The 21,020-nt window shown below is 48.2% G+C and overlaps 1 protein-coding gene across 2 annotated transcripts in view; it reads left to right on the top strand.

Annotated features, from left to right (window-relative positions):
• PITPNC1 (phosphatidylinositol transfer protein cytoplasmic 1) overlaps positions 1-21,020 on the top strand; it is a 249,114-nt gene that overhangs the window by 107,726 nt on the left and 120,368 nt on the right. For both annotated transcript variants that reach the window (XM_080825997.1, XM_080825996.1), the window contains exon 2: positions 19,383-19,531. In XM_080825997.1, the coding sequence (XP_080682123.1) occupies positions 19,383-19,531 (149 nt within the window). The remainder of the gene's footprint in view (positions 1-19,382; positions 19,532-21,020) is intronic.

Here is a 21,020-nt window from a genome sequence, read left to right as displayed (position 1 = left end):
CAGGGGTACAGGTCTGTGAATTGCCAGGTTTACACACTTCATAGCACTCACCATAGCACATACCCTCCCCAATGCCCATAATCCCACCACCCTCTCCTGACCCCCCTCCCCCCAGCAACCCTCAGTTTCTTTTGTGAGATTAAGAGTCACTTATGGTTTGTCTCCCTCCCGATCCCATCTTGTTTCATTTTTTCTTTTCCTACCCTCCCAACCCCCCACGTTGCATCTCCACTTCCTCATATCAGGGAGATCATATGATAGTTGTCTTTCTCCGATTGACTTACTTTGCTAAGCATAATACCCTCTAGTTCCATCCACGTCGACGGACGGACTTTTTAGATCTTCTCTATTCCCTGTGAGTGTCCTGAGGCTCAAGGATGAATGATGTGGCTTGGCTCTGAATCTCACACTTTGCAGCATGATTCTGATGCTGCCCCTCTGTTCTCTCTCTTTATTGTAACTGAGTCACATGGGATCGGAGGTTAGAACTATATGGCTAAATGTAGCTCACCAGTTTCTTTCTTTCTTTCTTTTTTTAAAAAAAGATTTTATTTATTTATTTGACCGAGAGAGAGATCACAAGTAGGCAGAGAGGCAGGCAGAGAGAGCGGAGGAAGCAGGCTCCCCGCTGAGCAGAGAGCCCGATGTGGGGCTCGATCCCAGGACCCTGAGATCATGACCTGAGCCGAAGGCAGAGGCTTTAACCCACTGAGCCACCCAGGCACCCCACTCACCAGTTTCTTATGTTTATTCAGAGTGTTGTGAGTTTTTTCTTCAATTAAAGTCAATATTTAGAAGTTAGGACATTAACATAAATATCTAGATTTCTAGGCTTTCTGGAGAAATAGGAAATGTTGACAGGCCTCCACCAGAGCTGGGTCACTGCTGCCCCCTGTAGACAGATTTCCAGGCCACCCTGCCATCTGTCCTCTCCATCATGCAGCTGGATGTCCTCTGTAACCCATTACCACAGTGCCCTGTTGCTTTCTGAACGGTAGAGGAATATTTCTTGGTACACGTGTACCAAGGCAAAAATGCTAAAGCGAGCATATTTCTATGTATAAGTGGAGGATATTCCCTTGTGTTTAATTTCCAAGGAATTACATCATTTTAGGCATTGGCTTCACTAACTGACTGGACCTGCCAAGGCCAGGGAGATACAGCGGACTCAGGTATGGATCAGTGCTAACAGCCTGCCCCTAGGGGGCGCTGCGGGGATCTCGCTTACCCCCCTTTACTGCAGTGGTTCTCAATCTTAAACTGGGAGTTTTTTAAAAATACTCAGCCCTGGGTGTTGGGGTGTTCTACCTGCTGCCTCATTGCTTTCCCAAAGAGCAGGAGAACCATTTCGGATGGATTGATCAAGAGAAGAGGGTTTATTGGACTTGTATCTGCCTAGGAGTGTCATCTGTCTTCCATGGTATACTGTCTCTTCCGAGAGCTCCAGGATTCCCACAAAACTGAGGGTTATAAGGTTTGGGATTCTCAGACTTCCAGGCTGCCCTGCCCCGAAGGCCAGGTAGGCAGATGAGCCCGGCCGTACCCTGGTTCTCAGGGAGGAGAGAAGCACTTCTATTCTTTCTTTCTTGCGTTCTTTTCTCTGGACCCATCCTTTGGTGTCAAAGCAACAGCACAAGGGCCAGGTTCTGGCTATGGACTTGAGGATAGAGCAGACATACCACTTGGCTCTAGACCGTGGGACAGCTGTCCTTGAGCAAAAGGGGCCTACCAGCTGTTGGCAGTGGAGTCCCACTCACCCGGACTTGGGATCCGCATTAGGGTTGAAGCTAGAGCCTTACGGGCTGGTATGAGCAGTGTCTCAACTAGAGCTGCCTCTTGGCCAGTTTCCTCCCAAAACGTGGCTTAGAGTGGTCAGTCGAGGACATGGGTGGTGAGGCCCTGGCAATAGGTCCCACCTTTAAATCTGAGCATCACGGTATTGACCCCTCCTGGCTTCCTGTCAGCTCAGACAGAACGAAATACTCCACCCGTGCTCCCAGGCAGCCTACCCTTCCTTTAAAAGTATTTATATTTTACGGTTATTTTTTATTTGCTTGTCTGCTTCCCTTCCTAGAATCTAAGCTCCTTAATGGTACGTTACCACGTTAATATCGTTGGTGCCCAGGACATAACGGGTGTTCGAGACGTACTTTCTCATGGATTTAATTCTTTAAAAAATTTTTATTGACTCTTTTTCCATATGAAAAGCTGTTTTCGGGGTGCCTGGGTGGCTCAGTGGGTTAAAGCCTCTGCCTTCGGCTCAGGTCATGATCCCAGGGTCCTGGGATCGAGCCCCACATCCCGCATCAGGCTCTCTGCTCAGTGGGGAGCCTGCTTCCTCCTCTCTCTCTCTCTGCCTGCCTCTCCGCTTACCCGTGATCTCTCTCTCTGTGTCAAATAAATAAATAAAATCTTAAAAAAAAAAAGAAAGAAAGAAAGAAAAGCTGTTTTCTAGGTGCCGTGGGAAGACAAAAGTTTAAAATGTAGTTTATATTCTGAAGGAGCTCATTAGCCAGTGATCAGTCGTTCCATTTTCATTCAGTTATTCAATATTCCTGCATTTCTAAGGTCTGGTCAGCTTGGCCCTGGGGATGCAGAGATATCCAGGTGTGTACCCCACTGTCGAGGGGCTTCCTATCTACAAGGGGAGACAGCTGTAAAATGGTATAAAGCAAGCACAATGTAGTGTGACACGAGCAATGACAAAATGTCTAGTAAGTGTTAAAAATATAGAGTAAAATAGAAACAGCTCAGAACTAACCACAAAGCAGTGCCTGGCTTGGTGGTTGTCAAGGGAAGGTGAAGCTTAGCTTTCCTAGCAGAAACTCAGGGGACACCGAGAAGTGTCTCCACGGTGCCCTCGATGATTCATGGCACATGTCAGTACAGCAAAGGCCCAGGGAAGGCCTGCATTAAAAACAAACAAACAAACAAACAAACAAAAAACCAAAAACCTAACTGTTTGATTTAGTGTTTCCCCCACTTATTTGGCTGTGGAGCTCTTTTTCCCTCACCGTTTCACATCCTGTGGAATCATTTGAGGGAAATGCTGGTGTAGACACCATCAGTGTCTACCCAGATAAGCTAAGCTGGTGGCTCTCAATGTTTTGGGGGACATGGACCTTTTGAGAAATTAATGGTGGTGGGGGGCAGATTGTACACAATTCATGCATTCCTTGAAGCCCATCCAGGACTCCTGTCCGTGGTCAGGGAAAGAAAAAGGAGCAGTAGGAGGGGTGTATATGGGCCAGGACAAAAGAGGCTGGAAAAGTTGGGGCTTGGTCAGCACCAGGCACTTTGGCTGGGGGTGGGGAGACATCGTGCAGGCAGAGGGGACATTGGTGGCATCAGGGAGGCCAACTGTAGAAGGACTGAAATGCCAGACACAGAATCAGTAGTCCTTAATGACCAACTGACTGTGAAGGTCGAGGGAGCTAGGAGGCCAAAGATGACTTGACTAGCAGAGACTCGAGTCCTAGTAGGATTATTTACAGAAACACCAAAAGTCGTGCAGCTAAAACTCCCTTCAACCTGTCAAAACCTATGTTACTCTCATGGTGAAATGCCCCAACTTGCCTTTATTAACTAGTGCTGAATCTCTCACGTGGAAATTCGCTTTAAGAATTGAATTTGCCATGTAACTGGGCATCCTACGTTGAACAGTTAAAAATCAGATTGGTCTGACTTCTAATTTTAGAAGGAATCAGGCTGACCTTCATTGCGCTGTTGCTAACTGGGGCCGGTTACCTGGGTGACTAGATTTACAATATGTCAGTATGCAAATACCATCTGCCCAAGAGGAGGAAGGAAGAAAGGCCTTCCTCCTCTGGGGCTTGTCAGCAGTCCTGGAAATGTCTTCCTCTGGGAATGGGGCGGAGGGCAGAGAACAAGAGAAGAGGACAAAAAACCAGGGAAGATGTGATTTTTCAGGGACGTTGTGCTCTGCCTTCTGGACGGTCCTATAAGGCACATCATTAGGGGGGATATACAGGTGGAGTGGAGATGATGGTACATTGCTTGTAGTTCTTCATTGTATCACAAAACACTTGGATTCAGATCATTGCAGTGGCTTAATGAAGCCTTTGAATACAGGATTCTTTTTTTTTTTTTTTTTAAGATTTTACTTATTTATTTGATAGAGAGAGAGATCACAAGTAGGCAGAGAGGCAGGCGGGGGGCGGGGGGATCAGGCTCCCAGCTGAGCAGAGAGCCCAAAGCGGGGCTCGATCCCAGGACCCTGGGATCATGACCTGAACAGAAGGCAGAGGCTTAACCCCCTGAGCCCCCCAGGCACCCTTGAATACAGGATTCTTGCTTCCACACTGTCTTTAGGAATCTAATTTCTAGTTGGTGAGAATCTGCACCAGAAGGGCAAACCAGAAGCGGATATTCCGTCTCATTTCCCCCCACGACAGGTTGACTGGGGAAGCTGACGGGGTTTTCTCCCACAGAATATCTTTATTCAGCTCTTGTCCTGCGTATTGTTTCGGGCTGGGATTTAAAATCACATTTGGAAACATTCACATCCGAAGTCAGGGAGCTTCTACTCCTTTTCGTGACATAACTGTCACATCAGCCGTCAGCTGCAGGAATTTCTTCCACCCACGGATTTTGAGAGTCCAAATTAGATGGACTCATTAATGTTAATTTTTACTTTAAAAATCTCGGGGACTTCTGTGAGTGGGTATGCTTCCTTTAATTGCCGCATGTCACGATTTGTGTAGGAGGAAGACTTTCCAGGAGCAGGACCGAGAACCTTGGGCTCCTGGCTTCTAATTTTGTCCCCACTGGTAACTTCCCCTGTGACCGCTTCTCTCCTTTGGCACCGTTGTCTCCCACCTCTTTAAAAAACTCCTCCTAATATCAACGTGAAACTGTCAGCAGCATGGGAGAGTGAGGAAGGTCACTTAACTTATCAAGGGACTTTCCCCAGCCTTGTAAATAAATAGCCTTTTATCTGGATGCCAGGCAAGTGACCGAGGAGACTATGCCAGAGACAGAGGAGAGTGAATCCCAGAGCCAGACTGCCGGGGTTCAAATCCCAGCTCTACCACTTCCTAGCCTAGTGACTTTGGGAAAGGTGTGCAACCTATTTGGGCACCGGTTTCCTTATTTGTAAAATAGGGACAAAAATACTTATCTACCTTGGCATGCTTGGCTGGTCTAGTCGGAAGAGCATGCGACTCTTGTTCTCGGGGTCGTGAGTTCGAGCCCCATGTGGGGTGTGGAGATGACTTAAAATCTTAAAAACAACAAAAAACACTTCCCTACCTCAGAGGGTCATTGTGAGGGTTAAAGAAGTATAAACACTTTAGAACCATGCTGTCCTAAGGGCATCTGGGTGGCTCAGTCAGTTAAGCGACCCATTCTGGATTTTGGCTTAGGTCATCATCTAAGAGTCGTGAGATCGAGCCCCGCATTGTGCTCCGTGCCCAGTGTGGAGCCCACTTAAGATTCTCACTCTCTCCCCTCTACCCACTCACACATGCCTGCTCTCTCTCTCTCTCAAAAAACTCCCCCCTAACAAACAAAAAAGAACCGTGCTGGCCTAGGGAAGTTAGAACAGGGTGGCAGCTCTTATTAATATTTCTGTTGTGCAGCGTCAGGGGTCCTGGGAAATAGTGACATTTTGTTGTGAGCAAGAAAAGTGTCTAGGATTTGTTTGTAGCCGTGACATCCCCCCTTCCTTCTTGGTAAGCGAGTGCCGTCTACGTGCAGGTCAAGCCCTATTTTCCGGGTGACGCCCTCCTGGACAAGGAGAGGCCCCGCTGCGTCATCCCCCCTCACTCCTTGCGCACGTTCAGTCTGTGCCGTTAAACAGTTAAACAATTAGTACGTTTGGATGTTACTATTCTAGCTTCGATCGTCTGTTGTGTCAAGTGTAGTTCTTTGTTGTCCCTCAAGGGTAATGAAGAGATGCCCTGTGACTGGAGAGTTGCCCGTGATAGTTGTCCATTGGCTGTGCCCAAGTGTCAAATATGGTGCCAGAAGCCAAACAAGGCCACACTTATCCCAGAGCTTACTCTCGGCTTCGGAAGTCCCTTGGTTGACTTTCTCCTTCAGTAAGTAACCGAAAACTATCCAAAGTAAATATGGCACCTTGTTGGTCAGGATGTAAAATGGCGCGCCTGCTGTGGAAAGGCGGACGGTCCCTCAAAAGGTTAAACGCAGGGTCACCTGTGGCCTAGCAGTTCTCTCCTAGGTATCTACCCAAGAGAGCTGAAAACATATGTCCACACAAGGACGTGTACACATATTTTATAGAAGCATTATTTATACTGGCCAAAAAGTAAAAACAACCCAATTGTCCAACTGATGGATGAATGAATAAAATGTGGTATATCCATACAATGGAACGTTCTTTGTTTTTGTTTTTGTTTTTTTTAAAGGGCAGAACTATTGATACATGCTAAAACATGGACGAATGTTAAAAACATGATTCTAGGAGCATCTGGGTGGCTCGGTGGATTAAATCCTCTGCCTTTGGCTCAAGTCATGATCCCAGGATCCTCAGATCGAGCCCTGCATTGGGCTCTCTGTTCAGCAGGGAACCTGCTTCCCTTCCTCTCTCTCTGCCTGCCTCTCTGCTCTCTGTGATCTCTGTCTGTCAAATAAATAAATAAAATATTTAAAGAAAAAAACATTCTAAATGAAAGAAGTCAGTCACAAAAGGCCACACATACTGAATGATACCATCTACATAAAATATCCAGAATAGACACAGCCATAGACAGAACATACATTAGTGGGTTGAGAGGGGCTGGGAGGAGGGAGATTGGCCAGTGACTGCTAATGGGGCTGGAGTTTCTTTTGGGGGACAATGAGAATGTTCTGGAGCTAGATGGTGGTGATAGTTGTACAACCTTGTGAATACACTAAAAACCACCAAAGTAATTACTCAAAAAAAAAAAGTAAAGTAAAAAAGAAAAAAAAATCTATATAGTCTAGTGCAGAGTTTAAAAATCATTTCCAGGATTACTTTTTCAAGAGTCGTTGTCAGCTAAAATAGAATAAAAAGTGACTTAATTTGCAAGGAAAAAAAAAAAGAAAAATGTAAATTACCAAGAATGGCTTTTTCACCCCAAACCTTTGCATGTAAATCCTACATGTGTGGTTCTAAGTCCGTTCTCAGGACTGTTGGCTGCCTTCTTTGTTGTGATTCTGTAATTTACTACATTCCTGGTTGGACCATCAAAAGAATACTGAATATAGCTCCTGTCACAGAAATAGAAGTGCCTCTTCAGGTCATGCCCACCACCAGGCTCCCTGAGTAATAACTGCTTCTTTGTGGCTCGCTTACAAAGAGTCACAAGTGTTCGTGAATGTGTCGGGGCCTTTTGACTTAAAGGAGCTTATTACATTGAGTTTATCTTACATTTGCAACCGGAGCATTTCCAGAGGACACTTTCCACCACCCTAAATCATCCCCACCATCTCAGTCCATCCGTGTTTCACCATAAGTGTCTACCGATGAACATTTCTGGTTTAAATAAGTCATATGGTTGACACCTCTCCCAGGGTTGTCTCGGTACTTATTTGGAAGAAGAGTCTGAAAGGCCCACACACCACCTAAAATGAGCTGTCCAAGAGTGAGAGATTCAGGAAAGATCTTGGAGTTGACCGAGTAATTCCACTTCTAGGTATTAACTCAAAAGACTTGGAAGCAGGGACTCAACAATTCCTTGTACTCCAGTGTTTGTAACTGTTACTCAGAGTTATAGCTGAAGGGTGGAAACCACCCAGATATCCCTCTGCAGATGAATGCGTCAACAAAACGTGGTATGTCCACACAATGGAATATTACTCGCCCTTCAAAAGGAAGGGCATTCTGACACATGCATGACAGGGATGAGCCTTGAGGACATCATGCCAAGTGAAGTAAGCCAGACACAGAAGGATGCACACATATTATGCGAGTCCACTTATGTAAGTACCTACAGTAGCCTAATCCAGAGATTTGGAGATTAGAAGTCATTGACTGGGGTGGGGGGTATTGGGAGAGATTGGAAGTTGTCTAACTGGAGGGGGGGGCACCTGGGTGGCTCAGTGGGTTAAAGCCTCTGCCTTCAGCTCGGGTCATGATCTCAGGGTCTTGGGATCGAGCCCCGCATCAGGCTCTCTGCTCGGTGGGAAGCCTGCTTCCCCCCTCTCTCTGCCTGCCTCTCTAACTACTTGTGATCTCTCTCTCTCGCTGTCAAATAAATAAATAAAATCTTTAAAAAAAAAAAAAAGAAATTGTCTAATGGGTACAGAGTTTCATTTGGAGATGATGAAAAAGTCTGGCAATGGGTTGTGGTTATGGTCAAACAACATTGGGAATGTACTTAACATTTCCAAATTGTACATTTAAAAAGAGTTAAAATGGTTGATTTTCTTATGCATATTTTACCACAGTTAAAAAAAAATTGTTTTTTTAAATCCTCATAAAAGCAACACTTCCTGTTCCTCCTTTTGTCTGCTACATTCTCTTTTCTCCCAACCCTTTGAAAACACCATACCTTCAGTTCTATCGTGGCATTGCCTCGGGGACTTGTTCCCCATTTCCCTGAGGAGGATACACGGAGAGTCAGCTGGGCTGCCAGCTGTAGACTCGGGGAAGCGAGGGCCACCACTTGGCTTTCAAAGTAGCAATTGATAAAATATCTCTCCACGTCATTAGAATAAGTCCACAATGTAAGAGGAGCTCAAAGATAGATTTGTGAATGTAGTAATTCCTGCCATTGTACCCAGTTTACTCTGTTTTGCCCATTTTCATGAACGGTCTCAGGAGAGCTGGAGTTGACAACCATTTGCTTTTCTCAATCCATTGTCTCCTGCATTTTACGCAGGACAGAACAGCCGTAGGCTCCCATTGCGGTAAGAGAATGGTCCCCTCCTTCCTTGCAGCCAGCCACAGGCGCCGCAGATGCTGGCGACCTATGGATTTACAGGTATCATGTGCGTAAAACCTGGGGCCTTTGCTCCAAAGTGGGGTGAAGAAAGGTACTGGAACATTCCCAACTTAGATCCCCAGATAGAACCTGGTCACGACTCTCAGCATTGCTGGATAGCTCGCTGAGCCGGCTAGCACTTAAGCAAGCAAAGGAGTTCAGTGACCTTCGAATGTTATTCTAGGCATGAAGTGGCTTGAATAACTCTTTCAAAACAGTGAAAACTCCCATTGTTCAAGTGTATATGAAGCAGCAAGTGCTTCTCTCTGCGTTCAGTTGCCCTTCTGTTCTCAAAAGGTCTGGAGGATACTAAAACTGATGGCTATCATTCCTGCAAGTGTATTTCTACTTTCGGCCAATACTACAGCTTTCCTGGATGCTGACGGTCATTTTCCTAAAAGATTGACAAGCACTGTGATAGGCTTCACAAACAGGAAGGACCCTAATTCTGGAAAGCCCCTGCTGCCTGCAGGGCAGGGTGCAGAAGGACCTCTCCCCCGAAGGCATCTTGGTTACTGTGAGGTCAAGGTTAAGGAGAGGAACACTGGCAGCAAGGAGATGATGCAGGATGCTTTTCCCGGGAAAGCTCGGCCTCCGTTTTTTAGCCTTGTGATTGGCTGTGGGTTTATGTTCTGTAGTCAACACAAGTGCCTTGATTGCTTTCTAAAGGTCAGACCTGTCACCAAACCTCTCCATTTACTTGAGTTGCAGTCGGTTTCACCTTTCTTGGCAAATGGTTTGATAGCTCAGACAGAGGCCCAGGCTCCTTGTAGCTTGTAGCCTTATGTCTTCACGACGGAATGTCTATGAAAGCCCTCCCCTTCCCCGGAGACCAGGTCTGTCTTGCCCATAGTTCTGTTTCCAGTGTCTGCTGGGGCTGGCACGCCCCGAATGCTTGTTCAGCTCCCAGACCAGAACTGATGAGGCTCTCCAGAACCAAGGCTGTCCTCACAACCACTGTCTGGAGAAATCTCGCATTCTTCCACGAAGGCCAACTGCCCCTTGTAGTCTTGAGTTGAGTTCTAGCCTTTCCTGTCTTTGCTCTCTCCGTGGTTCTTCCTGGCACGCCCTAAAGGCTAATTCTTTCAGCTTCTTATTTATAAGCACACAGGGATGACACCGGCTCTGATCTCTGCTGCTTCTTATCAGTTGGGCTGTTCAGCATTGGCATCAGATGAATTCTTGGGGCTAAAATACCTCCTCCCTGCAGCCCTCCGCCCTGGGGGGAGCCAGTGTTGGAAGGAGCAGATCAGATGTGCACTCTGACTTCTCCTTCACTGTGTTGTCTCACCTTCCGGTACTGGGGCAGGTAGATGACACGGGGTGTCCTGGAAACGATTTGCAGAGTTGTGACAGCCAGGGGACAGCTAAGCTTGCACCAGCACGAAGCGTATCCTGAGTGCTACACTGCTCTATTTTTTCTATTCAGCTCAGTCCAAAACTTAGGATGGGGGAAGCATCATTGGATGATGCCGTTTATATGAGTTTTTCACAAAAGGGGGATTTTTTTTTTTTTTGAATTAAATGTCCATAACCCAGCTCCTTCTTAAATCTTTTTTTATCAGCTCTTTCATTCCTGTACCCAGGCAAAATGACACGGGTATTACGTAAACAAGACACCTCAGAGGGCTGCTTATAAAAATCCAGGAGAAAAGATAAATATGTGATGATACAGTGATATCTTGAAAATATGAGCTGCAGGTTTGTATCTTCTTTGTGGGATCGGATATTGGTTTTCGTGGTTTATTGACCTGGCAGGGAGAGATCTGACAAAACACCGAGAACCTTACACCTTTTTTTTTTTTTTAAACCTCCTTGTCTACATGGAGAAATCTGGACATCGAATCAGAGAGCCAGAAAGGCTAAGGGGTTAGCAGTCGTGTCCTTGCAGAACCCAAATCAGATCCAGCCCTTGGAAGTAAAAACACACATTGCCGGGGCGCCAGGGTGGCTCAGTGGGTTAAAGCCTCTGCCTTCGGCTCAGGTCATGATCCCAGGGTCCTGGGATCAAACCCCGAATCGGGCTCTCTGCTCAGCAGGGAGCCTGCTTCCTCCTCTCTCTCTGCCTGCCTCTCTGCCTACTTGTGATCTCTCTCTGTCAAATAAATAAATAAAATCTTAAAAAAAAAACAACACACACACACACACACACACACAGCCTTCCCCCAAAGAAATTGGAATTGGTTTTCCCACAACGTTGCAGAACGCTGGGCTGACGAGTGAATGGAGGTGTGAGGTCATGAAATGTTATGGTCATGTTCAGTAAGGAACTGGTGTTTTTGTTGACTTGTGTTCAGGATGGTCAGCGTGCATTTGTATTCAGTTAATCATTCTTTCCCTTCTGCTAGGGTCTTTGCAAGGGGACATAGTCAAAACCATGTTACTGGGCACCTGGGTGGTTGGTTAAGCAACTGCCCTCGTCTCGGGTCACAAGCCTGGGTTCATGGGATCGTGGAATCGAGGGCTCGAGTCCTGCATCAGGCTCCTTTTTCAGTGGGGAGTCTGCTTCTCCCTCTCTGTCTGTGCCCCGCCCCCCTTGTGCACCCTCTCAAGTAAATAAATAAAATCTTAAAAAAAGAAAAAGTTACTTGGGAGCAGCAGCACTGTGAATGTTCCAGAACTCTGATACTAATTAAAGACATTTAACTCTAGGGCACCACAAGCCAGACAACTAACTGGCGTGGCAGGAATCACGGCACTCTTGCAACATTGTCTTTGAGGGAAGTCCTCCTGTTGTTCTCCTGTAGGCTCAGCTCTACACCATCAAGTTAACTTCTAAACCAAAGATCCATCAAATGTAAACTTCCTCTTCTTTTTTTTTTCTTAAGATTTATTTGTTTATTTGAGAGAGACAGAGACAGAGAGAGAGAGAGAGAGAGAGCACGAGACATGGGAGGGTCAGAGGGAGAAGCAGGCTCCCCACTGAGCACGGAACCCGATGCGGGACTTGATCCCGGAACCCCGGGATCATGACCTGAGCGGAAGGTAGTTGCTTAACTAACTGAGCCACCCAGGCACCCAAACATCCCTGTTCTTTAAGAAATTTTTTCATAACGGAAAAAAAAATTTTTTTTCACATGGTAAAAAGAGAATCACTGATAGATGGCTAGCTTGAGGTACAACGCAGGTGAGCCATGCTCCTGGGAGAATGACCAGTTTGCAGGCTTTTTTAAGAATTGTGATGAGGGTGAGGGGCTGGGTAAATTGGTGATGGGGACGAAGGCGTGCACCTGTCGTGAGCACACCGGGTGTCGTTAGGAAGTTTTGAGTCACTATACTGTACACCTGAAACAGTGCACTGTATGTTAACTCTACTGGATTTTAAATAGAAGCATAAAGAAAAATAATGGAGCTGAAATAGACGTCACATAAAATTGATCATAACCATTTTTAAGGGTACAGTTCGGTGGCTTTGAGTGCATTCACGGTGTTGGGCAACTGTCACCACCATCTGTCTCCAGAACGTTTTCATCATCCTGTTACACACTAACCGCCCATCCCCCCTGGCAACCGCCATTCTTCTTTCTGTCCCCGTGAACTTGACTACTCTAAGTACCTCATGTAAGTGGAGGTTCCCAGGCTTTTTTACATTTGGGAAGTGTTCAGTCTGACGACCATCTATTCAGATTCTCACAGAAGGAAAAGTTCTTGGGCGCATGGTCCAGTGTTCTCTGGTGTTTGCGTCGCACAGGTGTGTGGCAGTGCCTTGTTCTCACGTCCCTTGCGGAACTGTGGCATTACAGGGAAATGAGCGAAACCGCTCAAGACCCAGGCCGCTCGTTGACCCACAGAAGGAGCAATGGCCGTGGCGGCTTGTGTACAATTTTATATTTTACAAAGTATTTTAATTTGTAAGTTCTTTCCCACTTGATTCTCACCTGTCCTGTGAGGTATTTTGTTAGTCCCATTTTAATGATCAGAAACTGTGGCTTGGATAAATAAATTGTCTAAGGTTACAGAACTAATCAAAGGCCACATCAGGACTTTGGCTCCAGGTTTCGATTTTTAAAACCCCGGTGCTTTCCACCACAGCACGCTGGGAGCAATTATCACCTCTCCAGAGCCCTGGTAATCGCCAGTCCTCAGAAGAAGAAAGCTTCTCCAAATGCATTCCTAATTGTCAGTGCTCCACCCCGTTAGCCTGGACACACATGGAAACCCTTGCCTGTCCAGCCGGCCTCCGAAGTCTTGGTGTGGCATCATGGCCTGACTCTCAGTCCGCCTTGGTCCAGATGAGGGTCTGGACCAGCACCGTCCAGCAGAAATATGGGCGGCACCAATGCAAGCCACATAGGTAATTCAGAATTTTCTAGTAGCTCCATTAAAGTAAGAAGAAACAGGTGTGGTTAATTTTTAAAAAGATTTTGTTTGTTGATTTATTTGAGTGAGAAAGAGAGAGAGCATGAGTGGGGGAGGGTCAGAGGGAGAAGCAGATTCCCTGCCAAGCAGGGAGCTTGATGTGGGACTCAATCCCGGGACTCCAAGATCATGAACTGAGCCAAAGGCAGACGCTTAACCAATTGAGCCACTCATGCTCCCTGAAGTTTTTTTTTAAGATTTTTTTTTTTTTAATTTGACAGAGACAGAGATCACAAGTAGGCAGAGAGGCATTTGAAACGTGGCCTGTGCTGTGGAGGGGCTGAAATTTTAAATTTTCTTTCATTTTAATTAATTTAAATTTTAAAAATGACACTTGATGAGGCTGCTTAGAAAACTTTTACACAGGGTTGAAACATCTTGGGTAAGTAAACCTACCTTTTCAGCTAGAAATTCTCATCAAGTTTAAACTCAGATCAGATGCCTCCGACAAAAATTTAGGACCTGACTTGGGACTGGCCTACGTGTAAAATGCACACTGGATTCTGAAGGCTTAGTAACAACCACAACAAAACATGTTTTTACACATAATCTGTATGTTGATTACATATTGAAAGCATAGCATTTTGGATATAACGGGTAACTGAAATCTGTTCTTAAACGAACCTAACCTGTTGGGTGCCCTGGTGGCTCAGTTAAACGTCTGCCTCCAACTCCCCACTCAGAAGGGGGTCTGCTTGGCAGGGAGCCTGCCTCTCCCTCTGCCCCTTCCCCTGCTTGTGCTCTCTCGCTCTCAAATGAATAAATAAAATCTTTTAAAAAATTAACTCCAGGGGCACCTGGATGGCTCAGTGGGTTAAAGCCTCAGCCTTCGGCTCAGGTCATGATCTCAGGGTCCTGGGATCAAGCCCCGCATCAGGCTCTCTGCTTGGCGGGGAGCCTGCTTCCCCCCCACTCTCTCTCTGCCTGCCTCTCTGACTACTTGTGATCTCTGTGAAGTAAATAAATAAAATATTTAAAAAAATAATAAAATCAAGGTTTGAGGTTGAACTGTATTTTTTTTTTAAGATTATTGATTTATTTGCAGGGGGGGTGGAGGGCCAGAGGGAGAGAGAGAATCTCAAGCGGACTGCCCGCTGAGCGTGGAGCCCAGTGTAGGGCTTCGACCTCATGACTCTGAGATCACCACCTGAGCTGGAAACGAGTTGGATGCTTAACTGTCGGAGCCCCCCAGGCGCCCGCCGTGTTGGACTGTACTGAGTAACTTGATTGCGTCCAGTCATAGAGTGTGCAGTCGTTATTGACTGATGAAAACGCTCGGCTTCCCCGGGCACATTTTTTTTTTTTAAATTTATTTATTTGTTAGAGAGAGCGAGCGAGTGAGCACAGGCAGACAGAGTGGTAGGCAGAGGCAGAGGGAGAAGCAGGCTCCCCGCCGAGCAAGGAGCCCGATGTGGGACTCGATCCCAGGACGCTGGGATCATGACCTGAGCCGAAGGCAGCTGCTTAACCAACTGAGCCACCCAGGCGTCCCTCCCCGGGCACATTTATGCGACTATGCCTTCCCTCCAGTTTTGCGGCTCTATGAAACACGCAGCACTGTGTGCAAGTGGGAAGGATCCGAACCCCCATGATGTTTTTTGACTGCGGAGATCATTATTTGGGGTAGCTGTTCTGATGACGGCTCATGCGGGGCTCAGCCCTGCAGCACGGAGCTGTCACTAATCGTGATTGCCTGTAATGATGATTACCCAAACTCTGGAATTATAACAATGGGTTTTACAAAGTTAGAGCATAATTGCTCCGCTCTTCCACATGTGGGCACAGTTTAAACAACTTTGATCTTTCACACGAACTCAGGCTCAGGTCGTGCAGCTTCTGAAATGGCCAAGTTCAGAGGCAGTGGCTCCCAACTATCCCCTTTTTCAAAATCATGGTGAGACCTAGACTTGTGAGGCCATTCACCTGTCAGAGAAATAAGGGCCGAACTTGGGTAGAGAAGAAACAGTACGGACCCCGTGGTGTTCAAATCCCAGCTCTGCCATGTGGCCCGGAGAAAGTCATCCCCGTATGAGACTCAAGTCTCCCGGTCACCAGATCGTTATCCATTTTCTGGCTTCAAAGTCTTTCCTTTTTTTTTTTTTTTTTAAAGATTTTATTTATTTATTTGAGAGAGAGAGAGTTCGTGCACGAGTAGGGCGAGCGACAGAAGAAGAAACAGACTCCCCACTAAGCAGGGAGCCTGACACCGGGCTCGATCCCAGAACCCTGGGACCGTGACCTGTGCCAAAGGCAGATGCTTAACCGACTGAGTCCCCCAACCGCCCCTCTAAAGTCTGAAGAGTCCTGAGGAAACTTTGCTTTCGGCAGCCTTCCTTTGCCGTATGAGTTTGTTTGGAGACCGTGATGAGGAATGTGGTATTTTCACTAAACTAGAGATTGAGCCAGCCAGGCCCCCAACGCCCCCCTCCCCCGCAAGAGTCTGCATGTAAAAGCGCTGGGATGGCTGGGGTTCCAACATTTGGAGGAGTCTCCCTGGTGATTTTGAGATAGATGGTTCAAGGACTATCTCTGTCTTGCCCTCTACCCTGTCACCGAGAAACTGCTTACTGCATGTGTCTGTTGTGAGTTAATTTGTGGTTTAAAAGCAAGACCAAAACCTTTGCTTCTGGATGGCCCCGCTCCCAGCAGAGCAGGCCTGATGTGCTGGGGAGGGAAAGAAGTGACGGCTGCCGAGCCCTTGACCGTCACCGTGTCTGGCCTTGAGTGTCCCGCCACCCCCACTCATGTCACCTGCGTTACCGCATCCAGTGTCTGTCGGTCGCCCCCAGACTGACGTGATCTCAGTGAGCTCAGGCTGGCTGGCGTCTGCCCGGCACTGGCTCATTTGGGAGCCGCTGGAATGATCAATGAGGCTGAGCAGCCGGGCCCTTCCCTGGCCGCTGGTGAATCAGCTGCCGGCCCCCCTCGGCCCGATCCCTTCTCCACAGAGTAGGAAGCACCTGAGCCAGCTCTGACTCGCGTCTGGCTAATGGCCCTTCTGGGTCGTGTGTTGTCCTTGATGCCATACATCTTTCATACGTGAGTGGGCTGCGGCTCCAAAAGATGGTGCGGCGGTGGTAGGCCTCTCCCTTCTGCCAGCCCCTGCCCCCCGCCCCCAAAGCCCTTGATGGGTTTTGGTTTTAGGCGGATATGCGTCAGAAGTAGAGTCAACACTTAAAAAAAAAATTGAGCTGAAAAATCACATCCCATTAAATTCGTCATGTTGAGGTCAGGTTGGTGGCACCTGGTACGTTCCCAGTGTTGTGCAGCCACCACTCTGTCCAGAACCAGAACACTTTGATCCCCTCCAGAGGAAACCCTGTGCCCGTTGTATTGGTTTGCTAAGACCCCCAGAACAGCACACCACAGGCTGAGTGATTGAACCACCCGGATTTGATAGCTTCATGGTTGTGGATGCTGGAAGGCCGGGATCAGGATGCCAGAAGCCGGGGTCGGTTCCTTCTGAAGGCGGTAAGGGGCGGAGCTAGTGCATCAGCCCCTGGCTTAGAGATGTGTCTTCTCCCTGCGCCACATCGTGCTATCTTCCTTCCCTCTGTCTCTGTGTCCAGCTTGCCCTGTGGGTAAGGACACCAGTCCTGGGGCGCCTGGGTGGCTCAGCGGGTTAAGCCTCTGCCTTCAGCTCAGGTCATGGTCTCAGGGTCCTGGGATCGAGCCCCACATCTGGCTCTCTGCTCAGCAGGGGGTCTGCTTTTCCCCCTCCTCCCCCCACCCGGCCTCTCTGCCTATTTGTGATCTCTGTCCGTCAAATAAATAAGTAAAATCTTGGAAAAAAAAAAACAAAAACCACCAGTCCTGTTGATTAGTGCCCTCCCTAATGACTTCATTTTAGCTTGATGGCCTTTGTAAAGACTCCGTCTCCAAATAAGGTCACCCTTTGAGGTACTGGGACTTCGACATAGGATTCTGGGGAAACAGAGTTCAAGCCATTATACCCATTAAGCTGTATCAGTATGGATACTTCATTCCTTTTGATGGCTAAATAATATTCCATTGTAGGCAAACCCTTGTTTTTTGAACACCAAGTACAAAGCAGCTGTCAGTGCGGTCGCCAGCCCCTGGGCAGCTGGGGCACCCTTCCCGTGAGAGGCTTGTGTGCCCATCTGTGTAAGGGGGAGTGTGACGTCACAGGTGTAGCTCAAGAATCCCCACTCTGTAAACTTTTTCTTACTGTCTTCCTTCGTTATTATTATTATTCTTTTTGAAAGAGAGTGGGAGTGAGGGAGGGGCAGAGGGCGAGGGAGAATCTCAAGCAGGCTCCATGCTTGGTGCAGATCCCAACGTGGGGCTCGATTTCAGGACCCCGGGATCATCACCTGAGCCAAAACCAAGAGTCAGTCACTTAACCGACCGAGCCACCCACGTGGCCCGCCATCTTCCTTCTTGAATGGAGTCCTAGTTAGTCTTTATGGGCAGAAGTAGGAGCCAGACTTACTCAAGGGGAAGCAGGTCAAGCTTCTGATTGAAAATAAATTCATAGATTTTTATCTTGGATTTCTCTCCCTTTCCTGCTCTTATCCTCAGCACTCCCTCTTCCCCAGAGTGTGTGCAGCAAGTACGTACACACTCACGTTAGAAGCATTTAAGTGCAGATCATTCTGGGAACGGGTGTGGGACAGGCAACACTGCCCGGGGAGAAGACCCAGCCTGCTGCTCTTGGTCATGTTGGTTATGTCATGGTTACTGGGCCTGGGCCCTAGGGCTGCCCTCAGACCGGAGGCCCACAGATTTTCTTTACAGTCCCCTCCCGGCACCCGCCTCCCAATGAAACAGGGCCCTTCGGAGGTGTGTGTCCTCTCAGTCTTAGGGCTCTCTGCGCTGTCGATTTGTCCATTTGACTGCCCCCTTACCTTAAAATCTCTTTCTCACCTTCTTTCTCTCTCTGAAAAATAAAATAAAATAACATAAAATCGATTTCTGTCTCTGATGCACAGACAGGAGACCTACATCCCTGCTGGCCTGGGCTCTCTGGGGAACAACCCAGATCAGCCCACCATTATTTTGTTGCAGATTCAGGCCCCTTATCCCCTTCCCAGGGGCCTTGACGGCGTGATGCAGTATGTGCGTGTTCCTTCACACCGAACCTGCGGGAAGGACCACAGCTGGGGGGCATCGTCCTGCCTCCTGACGCTGAGCAGACATCCCTCTTGCAAAAGTCATTTTACTCCCTCTCTCTGCCTCTCTCTTTTCTCCAACCAATTAGTTTTGCCACCTTGAGAGTTCACTGGGGGTGGCACGCCTGTGGGCCCTGGAGTTTGCAGAGAGGCTCAAAAACGCAGACAGGGCAGAGAATGTTCATGGTCTCTGTTGCTCCCCGTTATCATTTTCCTGTGAGTACATGTGGCTTCTGGGACCTCGAGCTGGAAGGCTTTACACTGTGGGCGGAATGGGACAGAAAGGAGTTAAAGATGCCTTAGACTTCCGTCCTTGTGGATCAATCTGTGAATACAGGTTCCATTCATGGTGGGCCCTGGCCAGCTGGAGTCCGTTAAAGCTTCCCGGTGATTCTCACGTCCAACCATCCTTGAGAACAGCTGTTCTAGGGGACAGAGAACTTGAGGACACTTGGAGAGTTGGAGAGGGGTGCCGGAAGAGTTAGGTGACTTCTAGTCCCCGTGTGCCCAGCCGTGTAGTTAATGAGGCAGAAGAGGGGTGGAAATAACATATCTTCGCCTGTTTGTTGCTACACAAAATAGGATGTTTGCACATTTAACCCCGTAGGGCCAGAGTGGAACGGGGGGCGCCAGGGCTGCGTTCTTCCTGCCGCTGCCCATGGGTTGGGGGGCTGCCAGCCCTGAGTCTGTCAGCCACCCCGGCAGGCATCACCCAGGAGGTGGAAACTGTTCACGGGAACACGCCGTATCTCCACTCGACTCACAACTGATTCTCCTCCTCGCTCCGGAGGAAAAATAACACCAGGCCCATGTGTCTGCTTTCTTCCTCTGGCAGAAAGTGCCGACTGTCGTTGCTTGCCGAACCGTTGACTGGGGGTGGGGGTGGGGGTGGGGGTGGGGGGGTGTTTCCGAAGGCAGGCCGTGGGGCTGACTGACCTCTCTGTCACTGTGTGTTTTGTAGTACAAAATCGGACAGCTGTACATGATCAGCAAGCACAGCCATGAACAGAGCGACCGCGGAGAAGGGGTAGAGGTCGTCCAGAACGAACCCTTTGAGGATCCTCACCATGGCAACGGGCAGTTCACCGAGAAGCGGGTGTATCTCAACAGGTGAGTCATGGCCGCTGGCCGCCCGCCTTTGGGCTGTCCGACCTCACCGGAGCCTTCCAGCCCACCCCTGCGGCTGCGGTGGAGGCCGTGTCTGGGGTAAAAAGGTGACTTGGAAGTCAGTACCTCTGCCCCTCTCCATCCACCAGTCTAGTTGCTTCTAAAACCAGAACTCCCGCCTTCTGCAAAATCGTCTTCAATTGCATTTGCAGTAGGCGGGCCTTTCCTCTTACCTTTCCTGCTGCTTGGATGACACGTGAAGATGAAATCTGGTCTTAAGGAATACAGCTCTTTGTCTTCTCCCTCCGGTTCAGTGTTCACAGCGGGAAAGGGATGGCTTCGCCTGTTTGTTGTAGAAAAGCGCCAACGATGGCGGTGTGCCACTTGGGGTCTTAACTTGGTAGCCGTTCCACTTACGGCCGAACGCACACTCAGGTGTTCACGACGGGAACCGACACAGTGCAGGGCCACCCGTGACCAAAGTGATAACGCAGTGCTAAAGGGGACCCAGCCTTCCCAAGGTAGAGGTTGTCATTGCTCCTTTGGAAGGGTAAGGAACCAAGGGTTATAAACCCAGCACTCGTCAGGACCGCCATTGGCTTTGCAAAGGACGTCCTTTATTCTCTTGCTGTTTTCTTATCATTAATGGCAGAGTTGATCACTGTTGCTTGTCTGATCTTCTCCCCACCCTCTATCCACTTCCAGCCCATCTTCTTCGGTCCCCCTCTCCTAGGTCAGGACATTTGTATAGTCACATGAAATACATTTTATTGAAATGAACTGTCTGCCCCAGCGAGCCAGTGTGTGACTGGTTCCGCCTTTGCCGTCATCTCTATGAATACTCTTTACCCTCACCCATGGCTTCTCCTCTTGGCCCATACATGATCTTTTTAGAACACATTTCCGACATAATAACTGGGCAGTGCGTCCGTTTACTCGCTGATACTCGTGGCTGTTTATCCATTCTCTGTGCCTCGACCATGAGACATTTCTGAGAGGAGCTGTATTGGGATTCTGCCGTGGGCAAACGGCCTTCACCAGCCAGCAGCCTGAACCAGACTATTCCTTCTTTTTTTTTTAAGATTTTATTTATTTTTTTATTTGACAGAGAGAGAGAGAGAGAAAGATCACAAGTAGGCAGAGCAGCACACAGAGAGAGAGGGGGAGGGGAAGCAGGCTCCCCGCTGAGCAGAGAGCCCGATGCAGGGCTCCATCCCAGGACCCTGAGATCATGACCTGAGCCGAAGGCAGAGGCTCAACCCACTGAGCCACCCAGGCGCCCCTGGACTATTCCTTCTTGATGGGAGCCTTTGGGTCTAAACTGACTTGTTTTAATCTACCCAGGAATGCAATATCAGGGAATTCCTGAGTCACGATGAAATGCAAATGAGATTGATCTTGTTCGTCTATTAGGAGCTGTGAATTCCCAGGATCTGGAACCAGTTCAGCCTCCAGCCAGCTGCTGATTTGCAAGAGTAGCTGAGCCCTGGGA

Source organism: Martes martes, assembly GCF_963455335.1.
Source record: "Martes martes genome assembly, chromosome: 16".
NCBI classification, from domain to species: Eukaryota; Metazoa; Chordata; class Mammalia; order Carnivora; family Mustelidae; genus Martes; species Martes martes.
The sequence above is the reverse complement of the archived record's forward strand: the minus strand, read 5'-3'. Positions and strand labels throughout refer to the sequence as shown.